The following is a 20,156-nucleotide window of genomic DNA, read 5'->3' on the forward strand; positions in this document are numbered from 1 at the left end:
AACCAAATAATTGGTGCCAAAGCCATAATCTAAAACTGAATGTCAAAAAATGTATTAATAATATCCTTTGGAAAGACAGCCACTCCTGGGAATAATCACATTGACAGTACACCCCTAAGAGTAGACCCACTGGTTAGGGACTTAGGAGCAAGCAAAACTGAATAAATATAACAAAGACATCTCTTTGGAGGGAAAAACAATATAGATGAGTCAGTTATGCTAGATATATGACTATTCAAGTAATGTAAAAATTAAAAAATAAACAGGGCAAAAGCATGTATTATCATACAGTTTAAAATGTTTTATACAGCTGTGGTCAATATATATTCTCAAGATATAGTACTAAGCAATGCTGAGGTTATTATGATATATCCCTTAGAAATGGGGACTTTTCAAAACCATACTCAGTTGTGCTTGTAACTATAAAATAGAATTCACCAAAAGGACTAACTCCTTTCTTATGATAGATCATAACTTACTGTACTTAGAACTATGAAATGGAATTCACTTAAAAGAATACTTCATTTATGAAAGGGAGTGTAGCATTCCATATCATAAACAATTGTGTTTTTAGGTATGAAACAGGAAACTTTTCCTTCCTAGAACATGAGAGTATTCTGTATTATAGTCCAGTGCACTTACAACTGTGAAATGGAATTCACTTAAAGAGTACCTGCTTTCTCAGAGGTAGTGGTACCACATCATGTAACTATATAGGTTATGACGGGTCTATATTAGAACATCGAAGTTTCAAAATTAGGAATGTTCTAATATCAACCCCTATTCAGCGAACGCTGACAACATCGAACATGCAGAACAGAAAATTTTTTCCTAGGGAAAAAATTTGCTGTTCAGAAACATATACACACAACACAAGCACACCAAACAAACAGCAATCCACACACATACACCTAAAATCTTACAGCTAACCCTATACTAAACTGTACAAACACCACTAACTATCCACTTACCTTAACCCAAACCCTAACCCTAAGGTCTGTCACTGTCGTACACTCACCTCACCCACGCCCTAACCCTAAATCACCTACCCCACCCTAACCCTCATGTCCACACAATCACACACTTACTTGACCTGCAACCTAACTCACCTAACCTGCCCTAACCCTCACGTCCATACAATCCCACACATACCTAACCCACGCCCTAACCCTAACTCACCTAACCCACCCTAACCCTCACGTCCACACAATCGCACACATACCTAACCCTTGCCCAATCGCACACTTACCTGAACCCGACCCGTAACTTTCCACCACAGCGCTAGAAATAGCAAAGCGACAGAAACGGACAACCAAATTCTTTCCCTATGAAAAAATTCTGTTTTCTGTCATTTCGCTATTTTCAGCGGTCACTGAATAGGGGTCGATGTTAGAACAGTCGAAGTTGTGAAACTTCGATGTTCTAATATAGACCCAGTTATGGCACCATAATGTTATATTTGGATACGGCACCAACATTGTCTAAGGAATTGCCCCACTGAAAAAGGAATTTTGTTTCTCTCTTAGGCGAATTTCAAGTTAGAGTTATATGTATATAATATATATGAGATACGTATTGGATAGACCTGTCAATTGTTATTTAACCTACTCTATGTACAGATATTCTCTAACTGTTGATTTTGTTATGTTTCATGGTGGTTTTAATTTTTTACTCTTATTTTTATTTTTGATTTGATTTTTATTGTAAAAATATGTAATAGTTCTGGAGCTTTTCTCCTCGGGTCTCCACAGAAAAAGGGCCCCTGGCTCAGTTGGACTAATCCGGTTAACAAATGTCAATCAATCAATCAATCATCCAATCAATCAATCAATAAATAAATAAAGTAAAAAATAAATAAAATATATAGTTTAGTACAGCATGCAATTCTTTACTTTGATTTACTGCACCAGAAGTGGTTGCAGAACATGTGACTGTCAGCTGGAGTTATACAATATTACAGTTTATTTAACAAGAATGACTAAAACTCTGTTTCATAATGCATTCTATGGTAGTTTTCAAACTCAGTATTGGATGAATTTTGGAGCTGTTTAATGAATGGCATGTAATATAAAAGATAAATTTGCTAGAGTCTGGACCACAGTTGCCTGTATTATTGTAAGTCATACAGAAGTCTGTGTCTTGATGAACAATTTATCAAAAGATGGGAAGTATATCATATCTCATTTGGTGCACTATAGCATACTGTATGGACAGAAGAGCAAACTTTATGTTGACTTGATTATTTTTTTCCAAAACACTATGAAAGGTATGCAAAGCATAACATTCACTTTGGTCTGCAACCGCATCTGCCGTATTGTATATATCTAAGCAAGTGACTCCTGTGGAAGTCTCTTAGGATCAAGTCATGCATTCATTCTCCAATACTCACTTTAGGGTTGTTGGAAAGCTTGAGGCTATCCTGGCAGCCATTGTGTCAATGGCAAAAAAACAATCTTGCACAGGGTGCCACTCCATTGCAGAATGCACATGCAAGCACAGCCACACAGGTGCACACACACACACACACACACACACACACACACACACACACACACACACACACACACACACACACACACACACACACACACACACACACACACACACACACACACACACACACACACACACACACACACACACACACACAAACAGTGGTACGTTGAAGGACCACCAGTTCATCTGTTAACATGTCTTTGAGATCTGGGTTGAAACAGGAACAGCTGCTGAATACTCATCTGGGCAACAGGAGGATATACAGAAGGTACAGAATGCACTCCAACTGATAACCAAACTACAGACTAAAGAACTGTGAGGCAGCTATGCTAACTATTGAAAAACTGTGCTGTTCTGCTAAAGTACAATTCAATGACTTGTTGTTCAGTCATGGTATTTTATTCTCTTCCACAAACATATGGATTCCATATATTGCATTATTACACCACATAAGAATTTCCCAGTAAGTCATGCATTTTAGTTGTAAAACTTTGAACATGTTTTTGAGATGCACTCAGATATAAAATGAGATAAACCCAGGGACATTCAGCAAAATCCATGACAGTTTCAACTTGGCTTTACACAAACGTACCCACAGCGTATTCTATACAAAATGTACACTAGTCTTATAAATCTGGACTGTAAGATAAGCAGATGAAATGCCAGACTTTAAACTGCTCAAATGAAGAGGGTAAGTTACTTTCATCAACAGTACCCCCCACTGGCCGGCTGCCTGCAATCATATATAAAAAAGAAGACATATTCCACTTTATTTTACATAGATCCACAGTAGTCTTCAATGCCATACTTTAAACTGCTCAAATGAAGAGGGTAAGTTACTTTCATCAACAGTAAGCTACCCCCCACTGGCTGGCTGCCTGCAATCATATATAAAAAATAACACATATTCCACTTTATTTTACATAGATCCACAGTAGTCTTCAATGCCATACTTTAAACTGAGAAAATGTGAAGGGCATATTGCTTTCATCCATAACATGCTCCCCCTGGCTGGCTGACAGCATATTAAAAAAAGCAAATATCGCAACTTTTTGTTACACAAATGCACACCAGCCCTTAACGCCACACTTCAGGTTGTGGAAATGAAGAGGGAAAGTTGCTTCTACCCACAACACCCCCACTGGCTGACTGCCAGCATATTAAAGATAATAATTATTCCAAATTATTTCACAAATGCACTCTAGGCCTTAATGTCAGAGATTGAACTGAGCAAATGAAGAGGGCAACTGCTTTCATGTATAGCACACTCTCCGCATCTGCCAAAAAAGTATAAATATTCCATTTTTTTCAAATACACAATAGTCCTTAATGCTGCACTTTAAAGTGAGCAAATGAAAAGGAAATTTTTCAATCTGCATTACACTAAAAACACATCCTCTTCACTGGCTACCTGTCTGCATATTATAAAAATATTATTCCGGTTTATTTACATTAGCCCGTAATGTCAGACTTGAGCAAATTTAGAGGCCAAGTTGATTTCATCCACAGTGCACCTAGACCCTCCCTAATCTGGTTGCTTGACAACAGCAAGTTAAAAAAAAGGGAAAAAAAACGTATGTACCATCCTTTACAGAGACTTACACTTTGACCAGCCAACCTCTACTGCCTGCAATGATTCAAGTATAGTGTTTAATACAAGTAAGCTTTCTGTTTGCTGCCATCCCAATGCATCTTAAGAAGGCAGCGAACACAAAACTTCCTGTACTTTATACCTGTTCACCGAGAATGGTTATTTATTTATTTACTGAAAAGAATAACTAAAGCACCTGAGTGAACCTGTGCTGTATATGTGTAAATAACAGGCACAGTAAGTATGTAAATGCTAATGGTGTCTGTCATTTAACTAGGTAGCAATCAGACACTACACTTGTTATGCTCAGCACATGAACTAACAAAAACAAGTTAGTTTACTTGCCAAACATAATAACGTTTTTAAAATCAATGTTTTTATTCTAGTTCACCAATGTCGTACCTGAAGAATGTATTAAGAATTACAGCAAACTTACACAGCAATGCATGAACTTCCTTCCAAAGAGACAGAAGGGTGTGATGCCTGTACTCTTAGAAGCTCACAGAACTGCTTCATCAGAGCAGAAAAAATTATGAGTGATGGCACTAACCAGTGTTTATGTTGCGTAGGCACAGATGTACTGCACATTGCACAGGGTGTAATCAAGACTTGTGCTTCCTACTGTGAACATTCATCAGCATCTACACTTTGCGACCTGGCCTCGGCGTCTGGCATGAAGTGTCAGGGTGGATTCATTACTTTTGCTGGTAAATTTAATATAGAAATTTTCTTCATTTATGCTCAATATTCTTCTAGTCTTATAGTGGACACATGATTACTTAAGTGATGTCATCATAGAGTTTAACAAAACACAGAAAACTAAACAAATGAAGAAGCACTAGGACTGCCAGATGTTAAGGTGAGCACCAGATTGATAAATGAGTACATATCATGACACTTTCAGTTCATAGACAGGTGATAGGCAGAGTGTAAATTTTCCCTCATATTTACTGTCTTTAAAACCTATGTTATTTTATTTTGTATTCACTGAGGGAAACAGCAACAGCACTCATCGAACATAAATATAAGACCTTTAACTTTACTTTTGTTAGTTCATACAGTCCGTGAAGCAGAATTGTGATGTGTAAGAATCATGTTAGTAGACTCCACTAGACCTCACATAGCACAGGATTTTTGGATGAAATAAAACAAGCTATATAACTATTAAGTACTATGTGATTAATAACGCTCTTTACAGTTTTAAAATGAGCTATGATATCAGGTGCACTGTGGGCCTGTTGACAGGGCTAAGCCAGGAGAGTCAGCACTGTACTGTACCACAGATCAGTGAGGGACAGCAGAGAAAAATATTGATTGACTATGTTCCTTCTGAAAGTGTATCTCTAGAAAGAATTAATTTCAAAATTCTGAATCATCAAATGTTCTCTAAAGGCAGTATTGAATATATCTGTTTATTGCTTACAAATGTAAGACAATTATTGCTACCTTACGGCTGAAAAAGGTTAATGTGTTACAGAGTGTGGTAAATGGGAAAGGAACCATAGTGGAATGGGATGGATCTTATTTGCATGATGTGAGGTAATTATTTGCAGTTTGCACTTAGATTGTTACTGACCTACATTTGGTTTTATGAAAGCATGAAGACTGAAGAATCATGTGCTCCATAACAAGTGTGCATGGCCATATGTCTGAAACACTATGAACTTTCATCAGATATGCATGACCACTTACAGTATAGAGTGGCAATACATTTGCTGTGATTTTTTTTTTTTTGCAGTCTGCACTGCAATGCATTTGATACTGTGGTCCTGCAGCAGAGAGATGCATTGTTTATGCCTGCACAAGTCAACACTAAAAGCAATATCTATGTCTCAGGCTAAGTGCTTGCCTCCAGCCTGTCTGTAGTATGGTTTACCAGTGCACATTTTACAGCAATTGCAAAGTAGTGCAGATAAAAATATCCTTGCCTACAGTGATAGAAGCATCCTGTTCTGCTTGACAAGATAGCTGCTAAACAAGTGAAAGAGTTTTGTTCTACCTTACATTTATCCTTCTATCAGTAAATAATAAGGTCTAACATGATATTATCTAATATATTCCGCTGCCTGATATAAATGAGGGATAGATGGAAGCTAGAGATGGTGCCAAATATTTGAGAGAGAGGACTATGAATTATGGGGCGCTCTGTCATGTAAATTGCATATGACTAAAATATATTCACCGGACTTCAGAAAATTAAGAAGAAAGATAAGAATGACATTTAAAATGTTCACAGAGGAAAATACTATATACGGTATATCTCTGTCACCAGGGCAGCACAAATGACATACAAAAAGTCTACTGGATTAAGTTTGTGATGGGAGAGGTAGTAGCCAAGGAGACATAGAAAGAAGTTATCAAATGGTATTAGTGTGAAGTGACTTGTGAGATGCAGTGGTAGTGTTGTTGTAATGAATGACAGACTTATTTAATGATACCACTAGATAACCATGCATTTTACATTTAATATTGAATGTATGAAATAATAATCTCCATTTGGAATCATCGACATCATAGCAGTACAGCTTTCCAGCTGTGTAGCCTGCATTACATAGCCCATACCACAGATACTTTTCTTTGTTGTTGGGACACTTAAAAATAAGTATGTCATTCTCATTTGAACATGATGCTTCTAGCTTTATATCTGTGCCTCTAAACAATGTCTGATATCTTTCTGTAATCGTGGTCATACTGACATGTTCTCTGTACTCTAAAAATGCAGAAATTACAGAAAAAGATTTTTTATAATCATTTATATGGCACAGTAATACTTAAACCTGTTACATGTTACAGAAGGTGTTTCAAATGTGCACTTGAACCTGAGAGGTACTATCATACAGATATGTAATTGTGTATCAGGTTGTGGTATGCTGGTGTCCTAATTAGACGAAAGTCATTTGTACAATGTGTGAAAAAAATAGGAGATTCCCTTTGTCTTTGTTCTTTTTCGGGTGAAATTCATAGGTTTCATAAAGCTAAATATAAAGCTATGCTGTCAGTCTGTAATAGTTTCTGAATTTTCATTTTTATAAAGCTATGCTGTCAGTCTGTATTAGTTTCTGAATTTTCATTTTTTTCTTGTCATTCTCCATTAAGAAACTTGCTTGTGACACCTTCAGTTTTACTGTCTTTTTCTTACCTAAAATTAGATCAGAAAAGTGAAATTGTATCTGTGGGATGTCAGCATGTGAGGGGATTTGAGCTGTTATGGTAGTTAAGAAATTAAATCTTGTCATTGCAAATAGTAATCGAAATAAAAGGTACACTGAAGAAATGCTGATATTGATACTGATAAATGTTAGAAACCAGTGTTCTCAAAGTGTGTTATTTTATTAATATTCTTTTGAAATATTTTCATAATAAGATTTCATAGTCACCTTTTTATGACTGTATATCTTGATAGAAGACAGGTTAGTTTTATATCCTGGACATGCTGTGATATTTTGCATAAGCAAAAGTAAGAAAATTGTAACTGTCTGCAGTGATAATTCATGATTACAAATTCTGCTTTGGTGATTATAAGAAAGACGTTGGCTTGAATCGCTTAAAAGGGTCTTGACATATTCCAGCTACTGAATATTTTTTGGAATGATATTACTGAAAATCTGGGGTTAAAACAAAGAAAGCTCCAACATCTGATGCACAATAACAGTCACTTTATTTATTCTGCTATGTAATACTTTATTCTACAAGATTCAGTAGTTATTTGTGTCCAAAGAGGGTATCACACAGTATTTGTTGCAGACACAATTGCCTTACTGGCCATATTCATGTCCTAGTGTGTCCTACTGGCCAGAACTGTTGACTGAAATAAGAAAGAGAAATGTGGAGGGCTGTGCAGTGTGAGGGTGGTGTGAACCTGACACAATACAAGATCATCAGAGGGCTAAGCTTTGCAGTTTGACTTGGAACTCTTAATCAAGCTTGCACATACTGATTACAGTTCTGACAAGCAAATGATTTTCATATTTTCATTTTTGTGATAAAAGATCACGACCATTCCTCTACACATGGTCTTGTTTGTGGAGTAATTTTCTTTGTAACTATGTTTCCAACAGGAATTATTCTAGAAACTGCAATATAATGAGGAGAGGAGAGAAGAGGCAGAGAAGTCAAAGTTCTTAAGTGTTAGATATGTCTTGTAATAAAGTTAATACAATGTTTAGTTTGTTTCCACTACTGTGAGATTCTAGGGCAAAGTCACTGGACATGTGTTCACATCCATGCCAGTGTAATTTGTTTAAGTTTACTCATTCATTAATTTGGAGAAACCAGTAAGGTCTAAGTAATAACTTTTACTGTACTCTAAAAGAAGAGAAAAGGCTTTTATAGATGGGCCATAAAGAAAAAAAAAAGTTGTCCATTTGCAATGTAGTTTTGAGTTGGATAGTGCAGGCTTTTATAATCTTGCTAATGTGACTGTATTTGGGAAGCCCCAAGAGGAGAGTACGATTTACTAGCGCTCATTTGTTTTCAATAGTTTTGAGAGAAGCCTGGGAAAGGTCAGCAAGCATTTTGTGGAGTAATTTTCTTTGTAACTATATTGGAGAATATGGAATGAGATGTGATAAATTGGCTTCTTGTAGTTGTAAAATATTATATTTTAAAGAAGTGGAAAGAAGGAAAGTAGGAAGCCAGGCAGTTTTAGCCATGTGTTTATTTATAAAAATAGGAAGGCGATGCCAAGGAAATGGAAGAACAGGTAAAAGACGGGAGTTCCTTTTCATCAATTTCTGTATTGCAAAAAAATGTTAATCTTTAGAGTTAGGGGCTTTTAAGCTGTCCAAGGGGGGGTGGAGAGATGGAGATATAATATATCTGATAAAAAATTAGAATTAACAGATAGTTGAAATTAAATAACATAGTTTATCCAAATTTGAACAGACATAGATGTTTTGGGGTTGCTTATATTATAACATACTTTTGTAGATGGGAATATCAGAACATCACATAGGATTCTTGAGAACACCCCTCTCCATGTAATATATGGCCGATGTTCTCCTTCTCTTACTATACCAATGGTACTGGGGTGGAAAAAGGGAGACTAGTGCACTTAAGGCTGCATCAGTTTGTATATTTCTATTATTATAAAAGTGTAAGTTGTATGAAAAAGAATAGTTTGTAGTAAATAATGAATGAGAGCCATAGATTTGCCCAAGTGAAAGCTGTTATGATTATGATGAATATAATAATTTATATGTGCTAGTAAATAATCACTGGTGCAGATTCAGTTAAGCCTATATGATGAGCTAAATCCATGTGCACGTCGTGGTACAATGCACACATGATAGTGCACAGTTTTGTATTCAGTAAGCAGCTCTACACATCATGTAGAGCCACGTAAACACGGCAAACATTGTGGCATGCTAATTACAGAATAAGCAGCTGAATTGTATACTAATCAACCAATCCAAGATGGAGGAGCCATTTAACAATCTATAAAGCAACCATGTAGACTCATTGCTGGTTTTCCCTGCAATTTCCAAAACCTATTGGAATACAGTCACAGAAACCAGGGTACATGGATAGAATGTTAGGGGCTGCTGTTGCTCTTATTCATGTGTATGCGCAGCAAGACCAGGAGTATGCTACTGCTGCTGCTAATAGACCACAGCCAAGAAGGAGAGTGGTTTTTAGACCCCATTTAACTTTTCATAATCTGCATGAGGTGGAAATTGTAGGGTGCTACAAGGTGGATAAAGTCACACTATAGGAAATCTGCAACCTCTGTCATCCTCAACTGAGATCAAGGGCAAACTGAGGGGAAGCAATGTGAGTGGAGACTAAAGTATGTCTAGCACACGAATTTTAGCTACAGAAACCTTCCAGATACTAACAGGGGACATGCTGAGGGTGTCACAGGCATCAGCATCCAGGATCCTCCATCAATTCCTGAATGCTATGCTGCAACATGCCAGTGAGTACATATGTTTTCCCTGTACACTTGAGGACAGAGCCAGAACTATGCAGGAGTTCTACCTTGTAGCACACTACCCTGAAGTCCTGGGTGCCATAGAATGTACACATGTAGAAATCAAAGCACCACATGGGGAATAGGGAAGGGTGTACATAAACAGAAAAGGCTACCACTCCATTAACTACCAGTTCATGTGTAATGTTAAGGGAATTACCCTGAATATGTGTGTTGGCAACCCAGGCAGTTACCTTGATTCACATATCTGGCACAGCTCACAACTATATGAGATGTTTACTAGGGGGGATATCCCACAGGGTCATTTACTGGATGATGCAGTTTATGATTTGGAACCATGGCTGATAACACCCATCAGAGATGCACACACAGCAACTGAAGAATGCTATAATGAGGCACATGCTTAAACAAGAAATATTATAGTGTGTGTGTTTGGTCTGCTAAAATCACGGTTTTGGTGCCTAGATACATCTGGGGGACCCCTGCGGTACAATCCCCATACATATACTGAAATATTCAGTGTCTGTGCCATGCTGCACAACATTATCCTGAGAAAACAGCTTCAGTAGGAACAGCAAGGGGAAGGGCCACACATACCACCACTACTGGCAAGGTCACCACAGCCACACACAGGGGGTAGGTAGCCATAGACATGCAAAATATCACCTCGCACTGGCTAAGAGGCAATGGCTAGCACACATGCTTACCACCTAAGGGGCTAAAATCTTCATCCTATGCACATACGTACAGTAGCATTCATGCCAGGCAACACTCACAACCTTTATTTACCCATGTAATGGCTGTGTACTGCTAGCATCAGACAGAGTCACCCCTGAACTAAAACTCTTGCAACTGCTGGATTTCCAAGGTAAGTGCTGAACCTGGAATAAAAACATAAATGTCTAAGAATATAAATGAATGGCATATCATTGCATACTGTTGCTTGGTAATGTAAGTAAGTATAAGACAGGTGCTTTTTACAGCAATTACATTAAGATGTAACAGCAGTGACTTATGTGAATACGTGTCCTCTATCAGCTAATAGGCCTTATGGCTAAAATGTACAAATTTTCACTGAATGTCTGCAGTTTGGCCTCATATGTTTGTAATGGCAAATCACTAAAGAGTGAAGATAGAAAATGTTGTTGTTTGTCTTTCGGCTTTTCCCAGTTAGGGGTCTCCACAGCGGTACTCCGGTCCGCTAATGATTGGCAGTAGATTTTCACGAACGCCGAGACACATTTTCAGTTTCAGACTTCATATCCCTCAGAATAAACATATAAATAGTAATGCAAGACCTGTTATTCTGCCAATTGTTTAATTCTGTAAGACCACAATGTTTAAGAACTCTCCCCATTGCTGGTCCTTTATCACACTTTTATTTACACTTGGTCCAGATTTTTTGGTGTAAGAGTCTGGCAGGTATGTACACATTACAAAAACCTGTAAGAAACTTTACAGTTTGCAAAACAACATCACAAAAACAGTTATACTAAGCACAAAGTCAGCTGTGCACCCTGAGCATCAGACAAAAGACTTGTGTATCCCTGGATCCAAAAGATAGAAAACAAGGATATGGCACAGTTATCATAATTTGCATAGTGTGTTGTGTGTATGAGGTGGGGGATAGACAGGAGGTCTAGGGTGACACAAAAGGCAGTGAGTGCGTGTGAGTAAGAAAGAGAAATGGGCAGACATTTGGATTAAGTATCAAATGGCCAGCAAGACAGAATGAGCTTTAAGCCTCATGACTGAACCATGTAACTGTTATGTGTATGTGTGTGTGTGTGTGTGTGTGTGTGTGTGTGTGTGTATGGCTACTCTAGGTCATCTTAGTGTATGAGTGTCTGCAAGAAAACAGCCAAGCTCTGTGCTAGTTCTATGTCCTGGTATATCAGACAAGTTTAAGCCAGATTTAGTAGTGGTGACAATTCATTGTCATTGTCATTGACCCAACCCTGAGAACTGGCTCTGCCAGGAGTTGCACTGCCACATCCATGCCCATGGTCAAATGCACTGCTGTTAGCTGAATGTGACTGATGTCTGCTGGATGAGCTCTCCTTATTAGTATGCCCAGGACCAAGACCCCATAGCCTGCCATGTCTGGGTATGGACACCAAAATCACTGATGTGGCAGCAGAAGTAGTGCCACTAAGGGAGCATGATCAGGCCCAGCCTTGTTGGCTAACATCTGGTGATGTGGCTGACCTATGCCCATGTAGATGCTGTCCCAATCTCAGTAGGCATTCCATCACAGACACTACCAAGTCCAATGCACCATTCATCCAATCTTTTGAGTCGGCAACAAGGTGAAGGCAGTCATGCATGTCAGCCTATGCCACATCTACAACTCTAAGCATTTCCTCAGAGGCCCTGTTGGAATGTATCTGCACCTCTATGATAGCCCTAAATGCATCACGTGACACGGGAAGTCACACCAGGATCAGGTGGAGGATGGACAGCAGGCATCCTCTGAGCACCTCTAGCAACCCTCCTGTGTGGTACCTGGCTACATCCAGAGTCAACAGACACTGAAGCCACAGCAAGCACACTAATCTGAACAAGTGCATCACCTACCACATGTCCAGTATCTGAGGGCTCACTAGAATGGGTTAGCTTAGGTCTACTGGCTGTGTCTGATGGGATTTACAGGGGGTGGTTGAATGTTAACCTCAGTGCCACATTCAACCTCTGCACCCCCAGACTGTGCCTGTGTTTGGCCACCATCATTATCAGAGTCTACCGATACTCTGACATCAGATGGTAACAGTCCTACACTTCTACTGTCAGGATCACCTGTGATAATAAGTAGTAAACATAGGAAAGAAATTAATAGCTGCACTACTACAGTTTAACATATGCTAATAATGTAACACTGGTGCCACTATCACATATGGTACAGCAATACACACACTGTCCTGATACCCACCTCACACATACTGATAACTGCATATTTATGTCAAATGCTCATCAGTACTGAAATAAAAATGTTTGGCTTACCATGTGCAGATGACTCCACACTTGCTAGGGAGGATAGTCCTGGATGAAGTTAAGCAAAATGTAATTACAGTTTTGGCTTTTATATGTCCGTTGACAATACATTTAACTGAAACTTGGATGACACATCTGCCCCAAGCCCATGTGTAATGAACTAGAATGTGTTGTTAATTGTATCAGTCTATAAATAGTTATCCCCCTAAAAAAATACTAAACCAACTTAACTATTATTTTCAATGTTTTACTATACAATAAATCTTTAAAAATTAACATATGTAATCTACCTGGAAGCTCCTCCTGGGACATAATTGTCCTCCCTGAAACATCAGCACCAACATCAATCACATGCTGTTGTGCATTTTCCAATGAGCACTCTGGCTCTCTGACAGTGGACAGGAACTCTTCATTTGGTGTCAGTGGTGGCTCTGTAGCAGCCCCCCCCCTCACATTAGTCAGCTGTCTACAGTCTACTGTAGGTGCCCTTCTCTGGGATGATGAAATCATGTCACTGGCCCTATGATGCACCTGATCATATGTCCTGCTCTGTCCCCCAACAGCTTTGATGTCTTTCATTATCTAGTTCCAACTTTGCATTCTTCCAGATATACCTCCACATCCTCTATCAAGCAGAAAGACACCATGTCAATGAAAGGCTTGGACAATCACATTGTTCTCTGAGTTATTGAAAGGGGGGGATGGGGTTGCAGGGATTGGGACACTTGGGCACCATAGTCCTAGGTGACATAAAACACAGAAGAAGGATACTAATACATAAATATCACATAATTAAAAGTCTTGCTTAGATATAACACATTATTTTTTCAATATTACTCACTGGAAAAACAAATAACTTCAGTTATTCAAATATAAAAAAGGGTTAAGTGGTTGTAACATATCACAGTCACACACAAACCAAGGTTTGAGCCAAAGCAAGGACTAACAATAGCAAAGCAAACCTTTGTAAACACTTTTTGTTTGTGCTAACACAGAAATGGAACTTGGCTCCCCCACCCCCCAAAAAATAGGCAAAATTACATTTTTGTACCAAACAAGGAATTAAACATCAGTGAATTGTTATAAGTGGATTCAAACAAACTATCCAAAAAACAAGTGTACACATTTACCAATCATTTTTATGCCATTGTCGGTCATCTCTACGTGTGCCCAGCACTCCTCTAAAAGATGTCTATGGGCCATCCTAGATGGCTAACACCCCTGTATCATTGACTGTATAGGACATTTACATTTCACAGAAATAGAAGAGTGTAAAGAGAAACAGTTATAACAGTAATACTTGCGTTGAAATATAATAAAACTATACACCTGAGGAAGTAAAATGCCCTGACAAAAATGCCTATGCCATCATTAAACTTCTAAGAAGTACATATAGAGAAAAATTGCATATTTTTTCCTACTGAGATGTGAGCAAATCCAGTGTATAACTGAAAAATGCAATCGTACCTTACCAAGATCAGTAGCCTTTTGTCTGCAGTTAAATCAAAAGTAATAGCAATTTTCTTCTGTGTTATCCACATATACAACTCTCCTCACCTTCAGGTTCCATAGCTACACGGTTCCCTTTTTATAGCATAGATTCAGGCCTGTGAGCACAATGAAGATGAAAAGGAGATGTGAACTCATTAGAATTGCTGAATCCCAAATTCTTGGCTCTGTATAACAGATGTAAACATTGTGCAGACACTCCCTCCATATTTGTTGCTAATGGATTGCAATGGTGAATTATTACTGCTAGGGAGAAGGAAAACGCAACAACAATTCATATTTATTGCACTTACAAAGTGTAGAAGTAATTTGATGGTGCAGTGGTGCAACGGTAGCATTGTCGCCTCACAGCAAGAGGTTCCCCAGTTCACTTCTCGGCTGAAGTACCTTCACAATGTGGAGTCTGCATGTCCTCCCTGCGATTGTGTGGGTTTTCTCTGGGTACTCCGGTTTCCTCCCACATTACAAAGACATGCATCTGGACTGTATCTCCACTGAATATTGACTTCATTCCAAGTCAGAGTTTCCCAGTAAACAAATGTTAAATAAGTAAATAAATTAATTGTATCAAGGTTTTAAATGAATGTAAGTAAGCAGCATACATCTCTCAGTTTCTATTCAGTAATATCCAAACTCCCCTGTATTTCTTGAAAAGTGTATATTACCACCATGTAATATTCTCATATATTTTAATGACAGTGATACAAAATGCCTTACAGACTGCATGTCTCAGATTACTAGTTAGATAAGAGAGGAATGAACACCATACAAAGATAAAACAGAGCTGAATTTCTGCAAACAGTAGTCATAAATGGTTCTGTGATCACTCATTAACTACATCTGAAATTAGCACATGTACAATCAGAAGTGTACAAGTGTCATATGTCCTGTTATTACTGTGAATGATTTGGGGCTTGCTTGTATGAACAATGAATTTCATTCCTGATGCAAAGCTGTTTCTGTGGCAAAGAAGGATAAGACACCCCGATTGTGCTATGTAGGTTAATTGGTGTGAGAGTTCAAATCCAGACTTGTGTAAAAGTCTTTCGTGTGTATAACATTTATTTTGTAATGTATATTTGAAATATAAGTGTGTGTGTGTGTGTGTGTGTGTGTGTGTGTGTATGTATATATATATATATATATATATATATATATATATATATATATATATATATATATATATATATATATATATATATATATATATATATTAATTAATACCAGTGTTTGTGCAATGCACAGCTTAGCACAATCATAGAAAATAGATAAGTAGAGTAAATGCCATGTAATGTACTTCTGTGATAACCAATATATAAACTACACCTGTGAATCATATGTGTGTGTATAGCACATCAGCTAAACATGGTGATAGACATAGTATATACTATCTATAGATCATGGTTCAAGTCCCACATTTGTCTTTTAAGGAAGAAACCTAAGAAACACTGCTCATGCAGATAAAACAAGTTTAGTTCTGATTGTGATGTTTGCGCATTACTTGAGCAAACCTGGAGTAAAGGCCTACACATGAAGCTGACAGAACAGCCGTAGACAGGATAAAGACATTCTCAATTTCAAAAAGGATACATTGTTGTATCTTTTGATTTCCATCTTGCAAACCCACTAAGCGGCTTTGCACAGTGGTTAGCAACCTTCCCCAATGCCTACAGGTCCAGAACGGCTGCAGACAGGAAGCAGACAGTAAACAATTTCAAAACGGATACATTTTATCAAGTATGTTGGGCACTGCACAAACATGCTAAGTGGAATTGTGTGGCAGTCAACACAAAGAAGTCAAATATGAATATGAAAATATCTAAATGTTTTTAACTATTCCTGTGGCAGCAGGTGTAAGTGTACAGTTGCAGTATAGATGATCATGGGATCTAATATAACAAATTCAAAATATTTTTACTGTTCCATTTTACCTTATATTAAAATTCACATGAAAAAATGATTACACACCCCCAATTTTATTAAGGGTTGTTCAGTCAATTTTAATAAACACATAACAAAAAATGTGGGTCTGTGTTATAACCTCGAACAATTAAAACAGCAAATGCTCTTTAACTGATCTCTAAAAATCGAAAGCATTAAATTCCCAACACATGGGACAGTGATTTTTTTCCTAAAAAAATTACTGGGCCATTTTTGGGACTTTGCCATTTCCTCCACTGTGGTGCGATCTCGGAGTTAGTATATTAAGTAGTGGGGTAGGAAGGGCACAGTCCCCACTTTATTTTGTGTTTGGATTTTTTTTTTGTGAAGCAGTGATTTTTTTTCCCTGGGATTAAGTGCATTCAATTTTTAAGGGTCAGTTAAAAAGCGTTCATTTTTTTAATCATTTGAGGTTATAATATAGACCCAAAATTCAACTTAATTATAAATAACAATTTTATATATATATATATATATATATATATATATATATATATAGCAGTGCAGCGCAAATTAAGTATTTGTGTGACTGAGTGTCTAATGACTTTTATGTTATGTTTCTGTAATTATAATGGTGTTCCCTATCCTTGGATGGTCTTCAGACTTTGGTAATACTCATACACTCATGAATATATAAACCAGTATGGTTGACCCTCAGTCTGTTATGTGTATGTATATATATAATTAAGTATGTCTGAAAAGCACTTCTTCTGTGGCAAGGCTGAAAAATCTCTGCTGTGGAAGAAAATGTTTTGTCTCTTATGCATAGGTTTGAATCCCACATTGTAAAACTTAATTTTATTAGTGTGTAACGCCACATAAAAGTTTGTCAGGTCATACAATTTATGACCCCAGTATGTGTGCAAAGTTAAATTACCTAACAGTTATATCAGCAAACAACCCTGAAACTAATGGCAATTGTCAAATTAACCTTCCAGTTTCAAAAACTGCTTTCCTGTCTGTTTAGCACTGTTGCTCTCTGTTTAATGTTGCGCATACATGGTTGACAGCATTGTTCAGGTTTGCACACTAACAGTAAATGTGATACGATACATTGGTGGGAAATCAGTCTTTGCTATTGCTGTTTTCCATGGTCAGATATGTCTGGTAGTAGAAGGGAAAGTGCCCGATTTAGGGCAGAGAGGTGGGGTGTTGACAAGTCCAGAATCTTAAATGGACTCCTTGTAAAGCACCACAGCTGATGGCTGTTGCAGGGGGACTATACCAGCTCTCAGTACAAGTATGAAGCATGGAATAGTCTGGTCAAGGCGGTCTCCAGTGCAGCTTGCATTCCATGTACTGAAGAACAGTACAGGCATCATTTTAGTGACCTGAAAAGGCACATGCAGGATATAGTCAACCAGTGGCTGAACGAGTTCAGGACTGCTGATGACCCACAGTTGTGTAAGTATACTGATATAGAGAATTTATTGTAGATAGAAAGCTGCATGTAGGCAAAGCTAGTATGCATAATGTTCTTCTCTTGTTCTCTTCTCTTTATTCCACAGACAATCAAGAGATTATGGTGAATAGAGATGCCCATACAGAGCATCTACAGGGACTGAGGGAAAACAAGGAGTATGTGTGCCGCACGACATAACTATTATTTTAGCTAAAGTATTGCTCTTCTATACAGTAGTAGCAAATTAAGCATGCATATCCTAACTGTAAAAGCAAGCATGCATGCTTCAGTCTGTAGCACAAGCCAAATGTAGAAGTCAAGTGCAATACTGTAGTCAGACGTTATAAGTTCATATACAAGTAACAAATAAGTAATATTCTTTAAAATATTACACAATTTCATTTCAACACAAGTAGCATACATGCCCTGCTGTTAACTTAATCTGTATAATTTGACCAAGCATATGTGCAATATATACAAATTGCAAGGATTAATTTGAGCAGTCATTACTTATAGTTTGTAGTTGTTAAGAAGCATACTTAACTACAGATAAATAAAAAATACTTTATTATTGTGATATTGCATTGCATGTCACATATAAAGGTACTAATTATCCCTTGTATTGTCTTATCCCAACCCTTATCTCTCTCTTTTTTATTTTACTATGTGTCATCCATCCCTGACAAATCACAGAATACTTTACAACATAGGGAGCTAGGCTAACCCCAGTGGCTCTGCCTGCCCCTGCTCCAATGACATCTACACTGACATTCAGCACATATGGGACCCAACTTGGCAGCACTGCCTCCGCTGCCGCTGCACTACCTGGGCCCTCCACATCAGGTAGCACTACTCTGGCAGCTGGTGCTATGGTACCCTCCTGGAGTACTGACAGAGGTGGGGTTTTTAATCACCCTTTAGGAGTTGCTATGCTTGGTGCTTGCCTGTTCCAGATGGAAAGGATGCTCTCTTATATGGTTTGTAGAAGGAGACAACAAGCCCTCCAGCAGCCAGCAGAGTAAAGGGATTATGATGATAGTCCTGTGGGTGAGGACTAAATTCTCACTGTCCCCATGTTTGACAGGCATGTGTATCTGTTGTCCCCTCCTTAACTCCAATGATGGTGTCCCCCAACTTGCTCCTTCACTGTCCCTGTGACTTGTCTTGTTTGTCCTGTTTGTTTGCATCTGCTTCCTCACCTACCCTACTTACCTGACCAAGAAATACCCATGTCCCTTACCCAACATTCCAGTCTTACTGAAGTAAAAAAAAAAAAAATTGGGAAGTTGTCCCACAAAAAAATATTGCCCCATACACAGCTCTCTACTTCTCACACATGTCATCTTGACCGACTCAGTTTAGTCCAGTTAGCTATACAACATGATTTTGTAGTTGTTACCCCTCTTTGTTGAGGTGACAGTACAAATTCAGCTAATATTCTGTACATAATTTCATTTTACACTGTTGAAGACGAGGATAGCGATGGTTCTTTCCTACCTCCTTCCTGCATATTCCTATATTGCTTTCTCTTTGTTCCTCCCCCTGCTTGCCCCCCCCATTTCACCACTTTTCTATCTACCCCATTTTAACACCTTTAATCTGGTCAAAAAACAAAATCACACACAACACACGTAAGTAAAAAAAAAATGAAGCCCTTCACTTTTCTGCTCTGTTTCTGGCAGAGTTTGTCATTACACACCAATGCCGAGTGATGGTGAACAGGTCTTCAATGGTGCAGTTACCTCTGCCCAATGCAGCTTGAACATGCTGACCTATGGTAGAGTGTAAAATAAAGCATTATGTCATTGAATTGTAAAAACATATTTAAAATTATTGTATACACCTGGATTCAAACCCTGTATCATCTGGGCTGAAAAAGGATCAATGCATTTACACCTGCTGCCACAGAGTCATCTAAGCAGCAGGTGTGTTTCTTACACTCAGTACTATTCACAGTTTTATCAGCGAAGCAGAGGTTCATGTTTTCTTGTCGCTGAACTTTGTGCAAACCGGGAAATTAGTATAAATGTTTGTCTCACATAAAGCCTACATGGAGTTTATTGAATCCGCAGGACTATTTTTACTATTATTTTTGTAATCAGTGTTTGATGATATAGAACTATGAATTGCAGGGATTATATTATCTTTATCTTTTTTTATCACAATTTTTCCAAATAATAAAAAAAAAAACAGAAAAAACCCCCCAAAAAAAAAACAGTTTTCCACTGATAAAAGGGTTTTGAACCAAAAACATAAATAACTGAGGTAGGGAGTCAGTATGACTCTAAATTTTA

General features: G+C 37.9%; 1 protein-coding gene across 3 annotated transcripts in view; it reads left to right on the forward strand.

The window, feature by feature from the left end:
- Window positions 1-20,156, forward strand: part of SLC44A5 (solute carrier family 44 member 5) — a 4,403,163-nt gene that overhangs the window by 2,867,921 nt on the left and 1,515,086 nt on the right. The window contains exon 2 of one of the 3 annotated variants that reach the window (XM_044085788.1): window positions 4,474-4,794. The exons of the other annotated variants lie outside the window; for them this stretch is intronic. Within the exon in view, the coding sequence (XP_043941723.1) occupies window positions 4,530-4,794 (265 nt within the window). The 5' untranslated portion in view covers window positions 4,474-4,529. The remainder of the gene's footprint in view (window positions 1-4,473; window positions 4,795-20,156) is intronic. 3 annotated transcript variants of the gene reach the window in all.

The sequence above is a fragment of the Protopterus annectens genome, chromosome 10.part0 (assembly GCF_019279795.1).
Source record: "Protopterus annectens isolate FY-2018-M chromosome 10.part0, PAN1.0, whole genome shotgun sequence".
Taxonomy (NCBI): Eukaryota; Metazoa; Chordata; order Ceratodontiformes; family Protopteridae; genus Protopterus; species Protopterus annectens.